The 13,925-nt window shown below is 41.6% G+C and overlaps 1 protein-coding gene across 5 annotated transcripts in view; it reads left to right on the top strand.

Moving 5' to 3' along the window:
- VPS13B (vacuolar protein sorting 13 homolog B) overlaps nucleotides 1-13,925 on the top strand; it is a 718,815-nt gene that overhangs the window by 63,431 nt on the left and 641,459 nt on the right. For all 5 annotated transcript variants that reach the window (XM_075213864.1, XM_075213863.1, XM_075213867.1 and 2 more), the window contains exons 5-7: nucleotides 2,596-2,763; nucleotides 3,402-3,583; nucleotides 5,729-5,903. In XM_075213864.1, the coding sequence (XP_075069965.1) occupies nucleotides 2,596-2,763; nucleotides 3,402-3,583; nucleotides 5,729-5,903 (525 nt within the window). The remainder of the gene's footprint in view (nucleotides 1-2,595; nucleotides 2,764-3,401; nucleotides 3,584-5,728; nucleotides 5,904-13,925) is intronic.

The raw sequence follows: 13,925 nt of genomic DNA, 5'->3' as shown, positions 1-13,925 counted from the left end.
TTTACAGTAGTATACAATACACAGATAGCAGCAATATATAACACATTATTAGACTAAACATATAACAAACACCAGACATCTCCTTGTTAGCAGATTACACACAGATAACTTGGTAATGCATATCAAGTTATTTACGGAGCAGTGAGTGAGAGTGATGGTCATGTCCAACGTGAAGTAGGCCTAGGCTCAAAAAAACAGGGTTCAGGAAGCAGGCCTAGAGATGCACTATTGTTTTCTCATTAGCTTGGGAAAGATAAATAAACAAAGATTGCATGAAATAAAATCAGTATGAGAGCCCTATGTCCCAGAAGTTTTATACAAAATAGTTTGGCTCAAATTAAGAAGAGTAATTGCACTTAAAAGGACAATTAGAGTGTTATATGTAGTCTATGACCGGCGGTTCCCAAAGTGTGCGCCGCAGCTTACAGGGGTGCCGCGGGCCAGCCATAGAAAAAAGAAAACACAAAAACTTACCCATCCGCACGGCGCCGGGACCCAGCATCCACCTCTCTCCCGCAGCTGTCACTGAATATCGACGTCAGTGACAGCTGATTGGATTGGTAAGTTTTTATGTTCTTTCTTTTTTTTTATGGCTGGCGCGGAGCAGAGTGAGAAGGATCGTGACAACGGAGGGGGACAGAGGGGGGCAGAGTGAGAAGGATCGTGACACCGGAGGGGGACAGCGGGGCAGCAGAGGGGGGCAGAGTGAGAAGGACCGTGACAACGGAGGGGGACAGCAAAGGGGGGCAGAGTGAGAAGGACCGTGACAACGGAGGGGGACAGCGGGGCAGCAGAGGGGGGCAGAGTGAGAAGGATCGTGACACCGGAGGGGGACAGCGGGGCAGCAGAGGGGGGCAGAGTGAGAAGGACCGTGACAACGGAGGGGGACAGCGGGGCAACAGAGGGGGGCAGAGTGAGAAGGACCGTGACAACGGAGGGGGACAGCGGGGCAGCAGAGGGGGGCAGAGTGAGAAGGACCGTGACAACGGAGGGGGACAGCGGGGCAGCAGAGGGGGGCAGAGTGAGAAGGACCGTGACAACGGAGGGGGACAGCGGGGCAGCAGAGGGGGGCAGAGTGAGAAGGACCGTGACAGCGGAGGGGGGCAGCAGAGGGAGGCAGAGTGAGAAGGATCGTGACAGCGGAGGGGGACAGCGAGGCAGCAGAGGGGGGTAGAGTGAGAAGGATCGTGACAGCGGGGCAGCAGAGGGGGCAGAATGAGAAGGATCGTGACAGCGGAGGGGGACAGAGTGAGAAGGACCGTGACAACGGAGGGGGACAGCGGGGCAGCAGAGGGGGGCAGAGTGAGAAGGATCGTGACAGCGGAGGGTGACAGCGGGGCAGCAGAGGGGGGCAGAGTGAGAAGGATCGTGACAGCGGGGCAGCAGAGGGGGGCAGAGTGAGAAGGATCGTGACAGCGGAGGGGGACAGCGGGGCAGCAGAGGGGGGCAGAGTGAGAAGGATCGTGACAACGGAGGGGGACAGCGGGGCAGCAGAGGGGGGCAGAGTGAGAAGGATCGTGACAGCGGAGGGTGACATCGGGGCAGCAGAGGGGGGCAGAGTGAGAAGGATCGTGACAGCGGAGGCGGACAGCAGGGCAGCAGAGGGATACAGCGGGGCAGCGCGAGGCAGCAGAGGGTGGCAGAGTGAGAAGGATCATGACAGCGGAGGGGGACAGCATGAGAGGGGGGCAGAGTGAGAGGGATCGTGACAGCGGAGGGGGGGACAGCGGGGCAGCAGAGGGGGGACAGTGTGACAGCAGAGGGGGGCAGCATGACAGCAGAGGGCAGGAGCGTGACAGAGGGCAGCAGCGTGACAGAGGGCTGCAGAGGGGGCAGCGTGCCTGTGGGCAGTGCCTGGATGCAGAGGGGGCATTTTTGCATACAACTAAATCAGTATTTCTGTCCTGACTTAAATTCTTATTACAATTTTTTGACCCAACTACTTCTAAAACAGGACTGCTCAGTAATTATTTTGGAGGGGTGCCTTGAAAAAATTTGGAGACTCTAAGGGTGCCGCAAACTGCAAAAGTTTGGGAACCACTGGTCTATGATTTTAAATAATGTTCTTAAATCCATATTACAAAACTAAAATGTAAACTTTTATTTTTTATTTTCTTTATTTTTTTATTTATTTGGTCCTTTGCACAGCAGTCCCTCCTACCTGGTGATCTCTTGCCCTGTTCAATCGGGTCTTAAAGAGAAAATTTAACAATAAAACAAAAAAAATTACTTTTGTGCAACATATTTACAAAATATGGTAAAGGACAGATGCTCTCCTTGAGCTTATAATGATACAGAAAGATAGGTGTTGCATAAATTTGATTATGGGTGGCACAGCGGTTAGCATTGCTTCCTTACAGTGCTGGGGTCATGGGTTTCCTCCAATGGCATCCCTTATTGTTCTATTGCCATTCTTATTTTAAGAAACCCTAGGTTTACCTTTGCATATAATTCCATTTTTTTAATCAAAGAAACATTTTAACAACTTGAAATTTTTTTTTTTTTAATTTTGTGTTTTTATTGTTTCTTCTTTTCTATTGGTAAAATTGAACATTTTTAAAAACAAAACTGAGACGTGTGACCTTTCTCTTGCAGGTTATGTTCAGAGCTTAATCCGGCGAGTTGTGAATAACGTGAACATTGTGGTAAATAATCTAATCTTAAAGTACGTTGAGGATGATATCGTTCTGTCCGTCAATATCACCTGTGCAGAGTGTTACACTGTGGATGAGTTCTGGGACCGAGCATTTATGGATATTTCTGGTGAGTTGTGACTGATATCCCTAATCCTTTGTGTCTTTCCCATCTGTGTCTTTAATGAAGCTCACAGAGAGGATTACCGCTGCTGCTAAATAATAAGACTAAAGAAAGTCTAATAGAGTGCTCTTAGCACTTACCTTTACTTGCAGACACGGTCTGAGTTCTGTATGTGATCAGCCCCCACCAGCAAGTATTTTTTTGCTGGTTAGTTCAAACCAGTGGTGTTGGCTAGATGATGTGGCAGTGGGAGCAAGTCGAAGATAGAAGAGTGTATGCCCGGCCCCCAAAGATGGAGACACTGCAGTAATGGTGTTAGATACATTCTAGTAGAAGGTGTATCTAATATTTTGTACACAATCATAAGGGTTATATTTGCAAAATAAACCCCTGTACACCTTTTTTTTTGTTTTGTTACATTTAGCCCTTATTTAAAAAAACAAAACAAAACAAAAGCAAAAAAAACATGAAACATAATAATTATAAAGGGGAGAAAAACTAAATCTCCTTCCCGTTAGCTCTATAAAATAAAGTGTAACTGCTGGCAATTGTTACTGATCAGTCTATTCTACGTTACAATCTGAACTACAGAAGATCTGGCTGCATGTGAATGTTCTATATGATGTGATGTGTTTGTCTTCCAGCTTCTGAACTGGTTCTTAGGAAAGTTATTAATTTTTCGGATTGCACCGTTTGTCTGGACAAGAGAAATGCCAGTGGGAAAATAGAGTTTTATCAGGACCCTCTCCTTTACAAGTGCTCCTTCCGCACCCGCCTACACTTCACATACGACAGCCTTAACTCCAAAATGCCTGCAGTGATCAAGGTAAGTTCTTACAGGCTTCTTCACATTAAAGATACATGCACATATATGTTAGTACATGGCAGACTGTACACGGAATGATCCGATGCTGCATCCATGCACCTTTACTGAAGTTTGTGGTTTTTCATGCTTATTTCTACATGGTGGATGCTTGATCCTTCACTGTATTTGGTTATGAGGATGTCAGATATTTGTTGGAACATTTTCCAAGCAGTAATGTTCCTCCAACCTTTTGTAACCTCCTGTTTAATGATTCTTGTGAGTTTGCTAATTTGCATAAAGAAAAGATTGTATCCTGTGCAGAATTTTGCCTACTAAACATAGGTGACACAGTGGTTAGCATTGCTATGTCATCGTACTCAGGCCTTGGCTTCGATTGTGACATGGGTGTAATCTGCTTTGAACTTGTATGTTCCCATATTTGTGTGGGTTTCCTCTAAGTCCTCAGCATGACACTAACCTTAAAGCAACTTCTTGTAAGAAGTCCTTTTTTGTAATAATTTGTATTTGTTTAGATCTCCTCTTTTTGGATAATTTTGATTATTAACAATTCCTCAGGCTTCCATGTATGCTACCTTGATGTCGTCTCTGACTCTGCCATCTGCTTTATTCCTCATGCCCTTTTGTACCCAATATGCAGCAAAAGCTTTTTTATCAATTTTCTATCGCAACCTCTTCCTATCTGGCATTTCTCTCTATACCCAGGGCCGGATTAAGGGAATGGAGGCCCCTGGGCTAAGGGGGCCTCCATTCCCCCGTTAGGGCCCCCCCCCCCCGGTGATCGGGGCTGCCCGCACCCGTGATCTGAGCTGCCCGCGACCCCCCCGGCACTTACCTCCTTCTCTGGCGCGCTGTACTCTCTTTACTGAGGAGATCTAGTGATAGTGAGACTCACGATATCTCCTCAGTAAGGAGACTACAGCGCGCCGGAGGACTGCAGGTAAAGTGCTCAGCAGCACTGATCGCACCGGGTGCGCCCCCGCCCCCGACCGATCAATACTGCTACTGAGCACTTTCAAGGGCCCCCTGGATGCCATAGGCCCCTGGGCTGCAGCCCAGTTAGCCCTATGGTTAATCCGGCCCTGTCTATACCCACTTCAATCCATCTGTAAGTGCTGCAGCAACACTGCTCTTGTTCCACATACGACGCACAAGTCCCTACACTGGTTCCCCATATTCTCCAAAATCTAGTTCATAATTCTCACCCTCACCTACACAACACAACACTCCCCCTTCATCCCAAACCTTATCTTGAAATACTCTCCCTCTCTTATATGTTCCCCTGACCCCCGCCTCGCCACCTCTCACTCTCGCCTACAAGACACTCCATGTTGCTGCCCACTTATGGAATTCCCTCCTACTTCCAATCAGACTCTCCCTTAGTCCTCACATTTTGAAATGCTCTTTGAAAACCCATCATCATCATCAGTTATTTACATAGCGCCACTAACACCGCAACGCTGTACAGGAAACTCACTCACATCAGTCCATGCCCCATTGGAGCTTACAGTCTAAATTCTCTAACATACACACACACACGAACATGCGCACACACACATACACACTACGGTCAATTTAATAGCAGCCAATTAAGCTACCAGTATGTTTTTGAAGTGTGGGAGGAAACCTAAGAACCTGGAGGAAACCCACGCAAACACGGAGAGAACATGCAGACTCTACACAGATAAGACCATGGTCGGGAATTGAACTCATGACCCCAGTGTGCTGTGAGGCAGAGGTGCTAACCACTAAGCCACCATGCTGAACATCTGTTTGCTAGAGTTTACCTTTCTCTCACCTATACTACTCACACTAGTACACCCTCACAAATGTCCCAATCTCCACTCTGAGCCACACTCGCTTTTCCCACCCTATTTTTTGTTTTCACACCTGCGTTTATTGTGTCCACCTTGTTTTCGTGAATGCGGTGTGGAACACTGTGGAACCTTACAATGAACAAAAATAAAAATAATGCTGCTTCACTGATATCACTAGTTCTTAATGAATTTCCAAGTTGGATATTGGCCCAGCCCACAAACTTGATCCTTCGAGTGTGTGTAAGTGTTGGGCCCTCTCTAATTACATTGGGATGTGTTGAGGTCCTGCGCATGGGTGATCAACATCACAATTGTTTTTATGTTTGTATAGATTCACACAATGGTGGATAGTCTGAAACTCTCCCTGACTGATCAGCAACTCCCGATGTTCATCCGCATAATGCAGCTGGGGATCGCTCTTTATTATGGGGAAATCGGGAGCTCAAAGGAAGGAGGCGTTGAGGATCCTCCGAGCCACACGAAGGACATAGTTGTTAACATGCCTGGTGAGTGCTGCCATTAAGATTGCTGTGTAACTAAGGAGATAGAGCGGGCTTTGCAGTTGAGGATATTAATAAAGTTATTTACTGTATGAGGATGTTCTAAAGGAAAACCATTATATTACAAATGATACACTCTACAGGCCTGAGTCATTAAGGAGAGCCAAGCATAAAAGGGAGTAACTTTGCACCTGGGCAAAACCATGTTGCATTGGAGGGGGGGGGGGGTAAATTTAAAATGTGGGGACAGATTTATAATTGGGATAGGGCATGTCCTAGAATAAATTTAAATTTCAGTGTAAAAATAAAGCTAACAAGTATTTGTGTTGCTAGATGAAAAAACAGACAGTATTTTCCTTATGTGCAAAATAATAAACTAATTTGCACCCCTTGCTTTGTAACATGGTTTGTCCCAGAGCACATTTACTCCTTTTTTGCCTTACATTAATGACTTAGGCCCTACATCTCTAACTATGCAGCGATACCGCTATTATTCTTTTTCATAATGCATTGTATTTTCACACTTATATTGGCTATTTTATATTACAGTTATTTCATCCAGCCTGTAAAATATAATAATGAACTCATGTTATCATGCATTCTATTAGTCACTGTACGTAGGAGGAATTAACCTGTACTTCCTTGATGGTGATTACTGCGTTTTTTGCATTCTTTTATTTATGTGGCCACAAATATTTAATGTTATGAATCTGCCTTGTGTGCATTAATATATTGGCGCTTTATAAAGGATAATAATATTATGACCATCCTGAGTAATATGCCTGGTGTGGTCCAAATGATTAATTTTAGGTTAGATTTTAGACCTGACTGAGATGAAGGTTGGAGTCCCTATAGTGGAATTATGTCACAGACAACAGAGATCATCACCCAGTGAGCTTGGTTCAACTTTAAAATAAAGAATGTTGTAACTGGCATCATGCTGGGTGACTTTGTGGTTGGTTTCACAGATGACGAGGGCATACTTCCTGCTGAGCTGAAGCCAATCATAGTTCATCAGGAAGGAAACCATTAGTACTGTGCAGCCAATGACAGCGTGGCCTAAGTTGTATTTCCTCCTGAGTGTGGGGTCTGTTAGCTGACATGGCTTTAGCTGATTTTGGGACCGGGGGTGAATATTATTGGTTAGTTGGTGGAATAAAAGGCTAAATAGAGGATATTTGTGGCATTGTGGTGAAATATGGGGCTATATCATGGCATGTGTTGCTATACATGGAGATAAAAGGCATTATGGGGGATAACAAGTTGTATCTTGGCCTTATTTGAGGCTGACTATATGATCTGAATATATATATGATTGGACAGGTGGGTCTGATACACACAGTACATTTTTGCCATACCATGTACATTAATAATTACATATTTGTCCCACTGAAAACAATATATTATTTTTACTGTAACGTGAAGACTAAAATATTCCCTTTTTTATTTTGCCATCGCTATAGCATGTGTCTGGTATGTATTTATATACTACACTATACCATGGCCCATGCTGTGCACCATGTATATATTCTATTTGGTGTAATGATTTACTTATTTAACACATTTATGCTTTACACTTTATGGTTTACACCTTGATTAGTAACCACAGGTATCACACTGTAAAAGAATACATATTAAGAAAAAAGATCTACTTTTTGTTGCTGATCTGCGTCCTGTGTATATTAAATTGACTCCAACTTGAAATAATGTATGCTGTAATCCAGCCGCACACAGGGTTACATTCCATATAGAAGGGGTACTATGCAGTTGTCCATACAGATAAAATCTGATAATATAAAGAGTTGTACATATTGAGACCTAAGTAATGTAAAAATATCATCATCCTCAATTAAAAAACTGGTCCAGTGTACAGAGCTAATACAACTTGCTCACATGTCCAAGTACAAGGAACAAGCAAACCATTGTCTGGTGACCTGGGTCCTAAAATCCTTAAAATAAAAATATTAAATGTTAAAAATAAGATGAGTTCATTGGACCAAATAGCTTATCCAATTACAAATAATTTCCACACCAGTTACAAGTCCTGTGGTCTCCGTATTCATGTTTATATAAGGAAGCTCTTGGCTCTCAAGCTGCAATACTCTGCCTATCTGTGGCTGCAGTCAGAGGCACATGTGCAGTAGGGTACTTACTGTTTGACAAGCCGCTGACACAGGCTCCTCCTCCAATCTGGTCTGCGTCTTGATTGGCTGACCGCAGATAGCGGTGGAGAAGAAACTGAGCGCGGCTAAATTAACTTGTTGCAAAATCTGAGCCGGCCAGCCTGGACATGTGTTGGGTTTCTACATGTTTATGTGTAATTGAAATCTGATATGTGTTTATTTTATATAGAATGGACAGTAAATATAGATACAATTGCTTGCAAGAATATAGACATTGACATTATCTGTCAGTTTACAAAATTTGTAAACCTTCATGGCACTGGTAGAGGGCGTTTTTAATGTTGTTTAAAATAATATACAGTATATTGTAATTTTCACATAACTTATTTTTATATCACGTTGTATTTATTTACATTCACTTTTATGTTCACTTTGTGATGAATGTTAGACTTGGGTTCTGGATGTATGCAGTCCCGTATTCACCGCATTCCTAGGCCAAATCATTTTAGTAAAACCTACGCATTTTGTTTGTAGTCAATGTGCCGGTCTGTTGTAGCATCATTTAGTGAATTGGGACAATGATTAAAGATGGTACCCAAAATAAAACAATGTGGACAATTGTAATTATTGTCTACTGGAAGTTTAGATTTTTCACCCATTTGTGTTTTAAATGATTACAGACACAGTTTAACTTTGATCAGAAATTCAGTCCTGTAGAATCAGGGTTCAGGATGAGGGATGGGTCCAATACATCTGTTTTTAACAGTTTACAGATACAGCAACTGCCCAACATGACAATCCCAATTACTGTAGATAATTGATTGCTGACATGGTCCTGGAATTAAGTGGTGCGGAGATTATGTCATGCTTCATGTTCTGGGATAGGAAACACCTTTTCCAAGGAAAAGTTTAATTCCTACAGAGACAACCCGTTCAGCTAGGGATTAATTCTGAAGATATTTTATCCCTTTCTAGTATTAAAACATTTAATTCATGTCCACTCATCTGTCAATGCCTTCAAAACCAAAGCTGCCTCATCGTGCCTGTAGAAATTCACATAGCTAAATGGTAAATTATAATTTATTTATTTTTAGTTTCCCATAGTACTGGCTAATGTTAGCACTTTATAAACAGTGCGTTGATATAAAAGTTGTAAAGATTTGCTTTTGTGTTCTACGGGGTGCTTTTATCTTTTTTTTTTTTATGTAATTTGGTGCAGATAAAACATTTTTCTTTAAGGGAGTCAAACCATGTGCTCGCTGCCTTTCTAATCTTATGTACATTGATCTGCGTTGTCTCATTGCATGCTGTACTTGCTGCAGATTTCTGGCAGGTAAATTCTGATTCCACTATATTACCGCTCCGTGAAATCAAATATTTGATGCAAGTCTTACAAGGCTCAGGAAGCCAAGTTACTTTACTGTTGTGGATCTTTATAACAAACGATAACATTCAGGATAGTAAAGTGACCCATTTTGTAGACTGAGCCAATATTCATGAGTGTCAGGGTTGTCCATCCACGTGGAACTTGTGCCTCATGATTATTGGTTATGACTTGTGGGTAGAATGCTGTCATTCATGTTCTTAGTAATGTCATTGGTTACCAGTGAACAGATCCATTCTCATAAAATGGTGGCCCAGCCCACAAAATGCTTTTGTTCAATGCTTCTAGGCGATAGGCTGTATTTAAACTACATATTTCGTATGATGTGCAAAGATTTGATTTCTTTATAGGTTATGTTTTACTAATAGGAGTCTCCTGCTTCAGTCCAAAGCAATATTTGGCACTCTCCTCACGCTCATCGATGGCTGGAGTGATCTCAGTTTGTTAATTTATGTCAACGCTGGTCAAATATAAGCCAACCCAGGGTTTCCCAAACCCAGTCCTCAAGGCTCCCTAACAGTGCAGGTTTTCCATATCTCCTTGCTGGAGCACAGGTGTATTCATTACTGACTGACACATTGTAACAGATCAACAGGTGGTCCTAATTATGTCACGTGATCCAGGAAAACCCTGAGGACTGGGTTTGGGAAACCCTGAGCCAACCCATTTGTGTCACATGACCCATTTTTAAAGCTTCCACAATGGCATTCTTAATTGAAAACAGAAAGCTGTTACATTAAAGCATACCCATCTACAAGCATCTTTCTTAAATGGGGCTTATACACTTGTAGATTTGGAAAGTATTTTCAACTTTACCAAGCACATATATAAGATTTCATCCTGCCGAAATCATAGACTGATTTTAATTTTAATGATAGCATAATGATAACCAAAAATGAATTTATTCATAGAGAACACAAATGGAGCATAACATCAGGAGGGGGGAACAACAGTTTTTGTTTCTACCGGAAATATAAAGGATGGTTTGGAAAGTAACATACTGCTTTGTGCTAGGATGCAGATGACATTTACTTGCCGTTCTGGAGTTGTGTTTTAACTACTCATTGAAAGAACATGCTGGGAGTTGTGGTTCGATGAAGAACTGCTTATCCCTGGACAAAGCGACGTTGATCACAGTAGACAGATAAAAGTGCAGCTAAACTACATAAACTAATCATGTCCTTCTGTTTCAGCCTATGTCAGAAAACAGATAATTGTTTCCTGTTTTATCTGCCACTGACTCTGCAACTGATAAATATTCTCCCCACATAATCATCTTAATGTGCTTCTGTCTGATTGGCAGCAGATATATATTGCACTTAATTCCTTGCTGTGTAAAATTTTAGTATCTGGTTTATCAAATATCCATTGTAAAAAGGGCTTCTATCCTTTAACCCCTACCTTCGTTATAGTAGGTTGCTAAATACACACTAAATGTATCTAACATTTACCCTTTTCTGCTGTGAATCCTCATGGGGATCTCTTTTGCACTTAGAACTGTGGACGTTCCTTTTAAGTAACAATATTCAGGAGAGTTCAACCCATAAACTTTCTAGAATTCAGGGATGTCACAGGGTCAGGTGGCATTTTGTGACGCCTAAATCATTGATGTCTTTGTTATTTAGTGAAGGTGATAGTCTGTATTGTCAAAAATATTGGTTTCCCCTCACAAAGATAAGTTTCACCACTGCTTGTAGGCGAGCGGTCAACTTGAAACTACATATTTGATATGGTGTATAAAGATTCTTCTGTATAGGGATCTTGTGGCAGAGATTGCAGAGCGCTCTATCAGGCCCCACTAATTTGTGTCACATGACCCATTCTGAAAGCTTCTGTAACGCTGTGCATTATGGAAGACAAATCACACTTGAATCAGAGCATTAGCTTATACAATTCTATCGTTTAAACAGTGCAGATACCCTTGTAATTCTGGAAAGTAATGAAATAGTGAAAAGAAACCTGTTTTCTACGATATAGTCTTGCCGTGCACAATATTTACGCTGTGTGTTAAAGTGAACCAGTCCCCTCCATACAGTAGAGGCAGCTATTTCAATATTCAGGCTATCAGTTCACTAGTTCTTAGTGGATTGGTTGCAATCTCATTAATATTGGTTCATCCAGAACAATGTCTGCCTTCATTGTATATCATCATCATTATTTATTTATTTATATAGCGCCAGCAAATTCCTTAGCGCTTTACAATTGGCAACAAACATTAATAAAACAATACTGGGTAATACACACAGACAGAGAGGTAAGAGGGCCCAAGCTTACAATCTGTGGGAGTTAGATACACAAGGGCACGTGCTACATCATATTGCACATTGGTATATAGGTATCGGGTATATTTTGTATTATTTCTCCTTTCAGTTTGCAGTGTAATTGTGTCTAGTTACTGTTTCCACCACTCTTATTTCTGCTAACTTCACCTCCTTACCTTTCTACATTTTCCTTTTCTTCATTCCCCCTTTCTTTAATGTAAACCTTATGCATCGCTGTGTCCTTAGCTTGACCATTCTCCTCCTAGTCCTGCAGTTCTCTCCTTCTTCCCGAGACCTGTCAAACACACACGCGATAAGATCCAGATCCAAAAAGTGGGGTGCATATATTTCGTTTTTTATTGTGTGGAATCTAACAAGGACACAAAGCTCTTATGCAGCTGCAACATTTTGGATACACCCTTAACCCCATTCATTAATCAGTATGCAGTGGCCACTATCCGTCAGTATCTGCTTTGTGCTTTATTCAACTTTTGTAAATCGTGTCTTAAAGTGTAATACAGTAGAGGTTCACTGTGATCCTGGGACACACACACAATAAAACACACTGTTGGAGGACTATGTCCGGTCTATTGGCTGCAATTTGACCAGCGCTGGCAAAAATGAACAAACAGAGGACACTTCAGCCACTGTTGAGTGTGATGAGAGCTCCAAATATTACTTTGGACAGTTCCGTAAAACGTTTATTTAGTCCTGTGAATAAAACATGAAGCACAGAACAAATTTTTCCCATTTCTTAAGAGACTCATTGTAGCAAGATGAAGTATTGGCTGCAACATCTGGGAACCAGTAGCCCCGTTCCTGGTCTCATATAAACTTCCATATGCATCTTTGGTTTCTCAGGAATTAATTCTGAGAAAATCTTCAAAGTGTTGCATTGCCAGCAGCCTCTGTACATAACGGCCCAGTGGGAAAACAGAAACATTAAACGTTTTTTCCCCAGTTGTGTTCTTCCCTTGTTCCCCCATTAATGTTCTAGGTCAACCCATTAAACCAGTTTAAATCTAAGAAGTATAGAATAAAAATGGAAGAAAACGCGAAATCAAGTGAAGATTATTTTCTGTTTTTCTTTTTAAAATACTAAACTAATTCTATTGCATATAGCACTGTCGTTTCTAGCAGTGTTCACCTGTAGATGTGTACAGAAGACCTGGGACATATTGCATCCTGCATATTAATGTAGATGTTTCTGGAAACATTTGTATCGCAAATCGTGCATGCAAAATGATTGCATAAAATCTAGGACATGACTTCTAACATATGTTATTCTGGGGAGCATCTGTTTCATATATTTTACTTTCCCTGTTTGATAATGTTAATGAAGTTCTTCGTTTCCTGTGTTATTTTGATTTTTTTTACTTGCAGATATTTGGTATTATTGAAAATAATTAGAAAAAAAAACCTCTAACTTCCATGCCCAATGTCAGTGCTTTCACTGCTTAGATGTCCCAAATAAAGGATACATTCTAAGTGGGTTTTTTTATGATCCAAATTGGCTTGTTGGGCTCAGATTGGCATTTATAAGGATAATATAATGTAATATAAGGACTCTCCCTCTGATAACAGAAAATTAGGCCACGTGGTCGAATTTACCAATAAAGTAAACTGTTTAATAAGAAATAAAAAAAACCCTCAAAAAAGTTAAAATTAAATTGACACATCACACAATTATTGCAGGTAAAATGAAAATTGGAAGGAAATGTTTGGAAACTCTGTTCTAAATATTTAACACCAAAACAATGTGAACACAAATCCTAGCACACTGTGTTGGGAGCAATGGTGGATAGGTGTCATAACTGCGCTGTGATTGGTGGATGAGCTGCTCCATAGACTGCATGCAGCCTGTACTCAACTTTTCTTAGTTGAACTACACAGCAGTCCAACAGTTGGAGGACAGGAGGCAGTGTAAGGAGGGATAACCACTCTCCTGAGTGAATACACACCCCACCTACCAAGCATATATTAAAATCCTTCTTTTGGCACCGCCCCCTTAGTCTACTGCCCTTGCACATGCTTTGTAGTACCTGTATGGTCATTATGGCCCTGTACAAGGAATACACATTTTTTTTTTATCTCGTTATGTATTAGTAACCCTTGTCTTATTTATATGGCTTTGTGCAATGTTTAAATAGAACACCATACAATAAATCAGTGAGACATTTTAATAAACCCCCAAACCAAGGTCACTTTCTCACCTGTGCAGCTCACAACAAGCATTTATCCAGATTTGTTCCCCCAGGTT

The sequence above is a fragment of the Mixophyes fleayi genome, chromosome 5 (assembly GCF_038048845.1).
Source record: "Mixophyes fleayi isolate aMixFle1 chromosome 5, aMixFle1.hap1, whole genome shotgun sequence".
Taxonomy (NCBI): Eukaryota; Metazoa; Chordata; class Amphibia; order Anura; family Limnodynastidae; genus Mixophyes; species Mixophyes fleayi.
This window is presented reverse-complemented; position numbering and strand designations above follow the sequence as displayed.